Here is a 2,092-nt window from a genome sequence, read left to right as displayed (position 1 = left end):
CACGGGCTGCATATGGATGGACGTATAATCCGACTCCGTCACTGAGAATAACTTGGCCCACGTGGGCCACACCACGTCTCCAGAATGGGAATTTGGAATGTCTTCTCCACAAAACTGAGCAGAACCAGGAACGAAGGTGAGGAGAGGAACGGCCCAGCTTCTCTTCAGTAATGAGGAGAACCTGACTGTGATCACACACACACACACACACACACACACACACACCTCAGGAGCTAAAGCTTGAAGCTCCTGGTACGTGTCTCACCTGGTACTTCACCAAACCAGGAGTCCAAACCTCTCATCTCCAACTGTGCTGATTATGTGGAGTCATCAAGTTCTGGGTCGCGTACGTCAACGGGCCACGTTGCTCAATCATTTGACAAACCACAGATCAGGGAAGCGATGACCTCACTGGTTCTCTGGTCTGTGCTGATTGGCCGAAGGAAGAGATCAGGGACCAGTGATAAAAACTGCAGTCTGTGTCTGAGTCACCGGGCTGCGCTGTTGTCACCTGTCTGGTCCACGTTGTTGGTGCTGGTCCAGCAGAAACATCAGGACCGTCAGGGCAGAAACGTCCTGCCGTGACAACAGTGCCCTCTATGTTGAGCCACCCTCACCTTCTCAGTCACTGGTCACTGGAGCATGTGAATGCACGCTCTGACCACCAGGTTATTTTTGACCACGTTACACAACTGTGGAGTCTAATAATAATCTGACAAGGAACCGATTCCTTTCTGTTTAAAGGTCTGACGTCAAGAACAGAGGTCACATGACACAGACGTCCAGCAACAGTTCTCCACTGGATGTAGTCTTCATCGGTTCTGATCTTCAGGCCTGACACTGAGAAAACACTGGAGGCCATGACAAGTACTGCAGTGATATTCAAACAAACATGAAGTACAAAGGAGTAAAACTGGGGACTAGGACTAGGACTTGGACTAGGACTGGGACTAGGACTGGGACTGGGAGTTGGACTGGGACTTGGACTTGGACTTGGACTGGGAATTGGACTGGGACTTGGACGGGGACTGGGACTTGGACGGGGACTGGGACTAGGACTGGGACTTGGACTAGGCCTGGGACTAGGACTGGGACTGGGAATTGGACTGGGACTTGGTGTGGGACTTGGACTGGGATTTGGACTGGGACTTGGTGTGGGACTTGGACTGGGATTTGGACTGGGACTTGGACGGGGACTGGGACTAGGACTGGGACTGGGAGTTGGACTGGGACTTGGACTGGGATTTGGACTGGGACTTGGTGTGGGACTTGGACTGGGACGTGGACTGGGACTAGGACTGGGACTAGGACTAGGACGAGGACTGGGACTGGGAGTTGGACTGGGACTTGGACAGGGTCTGGGACTTGGACTGCGACTGGGACTGGGACGTGGACTGGGACTGGGATTGGGACTTGGACTGGGAATTGGACTTGGACTGGGACGTGGACTGGGACTGGGACTTAGACTGGGACTGGGACGTGGACTGGGACTAGGACTAGGACTGGGACTAGGACTGGGACTGGGACTGACAGCTTCAGTTCTTTGTTTAAGTGGAAGTGGTTTGAACTGAAGGGGAGAAAACCACAGACGGGATGTGTTTATAATAAATCACAGTAATCCAGGTCGGATTAGGTGTGTGTGTGTGTGTGTGCGTGTGTGTGTGTGTGTGTGTGTGAGATCATTTTATTTCTCACTACATTTGTTTCACTGTAGAAGGCAGTAGAAGTACTGTAAGATGTGAGTACTGAAACCCTGTGAGGAGTCGTCGTCTTCTACCACTGTTTAGATGAAGATGAAGATGAAGATGACTCACTCTTAGTCATCTTCATCTTCATCTTCTTCATCTTCAGCAGCACCACGGCACAAAGAGTCCAGTTAGACTCAGACCTGTCAATCCAGTGAGGTCACCGTGGTCGGGGGGGCTGTTGTGTTGCTGCGGTCGGTGACATCATTCTTTGTAGATTCTGTCAAAGTGTGATAAATAACGTGTGTGTGTGTGTGTGTGTGTGTGTGTGTGTGTGTCAAACGGTGGTCAGTAGCCGACCCCTGTAGCTGAACGTCCACTGACAGCAGGTCTAAGGGCCTTATGAT

General features: G+C 51.5%; 1 protein-coding gene across 1 annotated transcript in view; it reads right to left on the bottom strand.

Moving 5' to 3' along the window:
- The window catches only part of LOC103393730 (uncharacterized protein DDB_G0271670-like), an 8,577-nt gene that overhangs the window by 3,875 nt on the left and 2,610 nt on the right, over nt 1-2,092 (bottom strand). The window contains 1 exon segment of the mRNA XM_017040261.2: nt 1,689-1,815. Within this exon segment, the coding sequence (XP_016895750.1) occupies nt 1,689-1,815 (127 nt within the window).

Source organism: Cynoglossus semilaevis, chromosome 17, assembly GCF_000523025.1.
Source record: "Cynoglossus semilaevis isolate Cse_v1.0 chromosome 17, Cse_v1.0, whole genome shotgun sequence".
Classification (NCBI taxonomy): Eukaryota; Metazoa; Chordata; class Actinopteri; order Pleuronectiformes; family Cynoglossidae; genus Cynoglossus; species Cynoglossus semilaevis.
The sequence above is the reverse complement of the archived record's forward strand: the minus strand, read 5'-3'. Positions and strand labels throughout refer to the sequence as shown.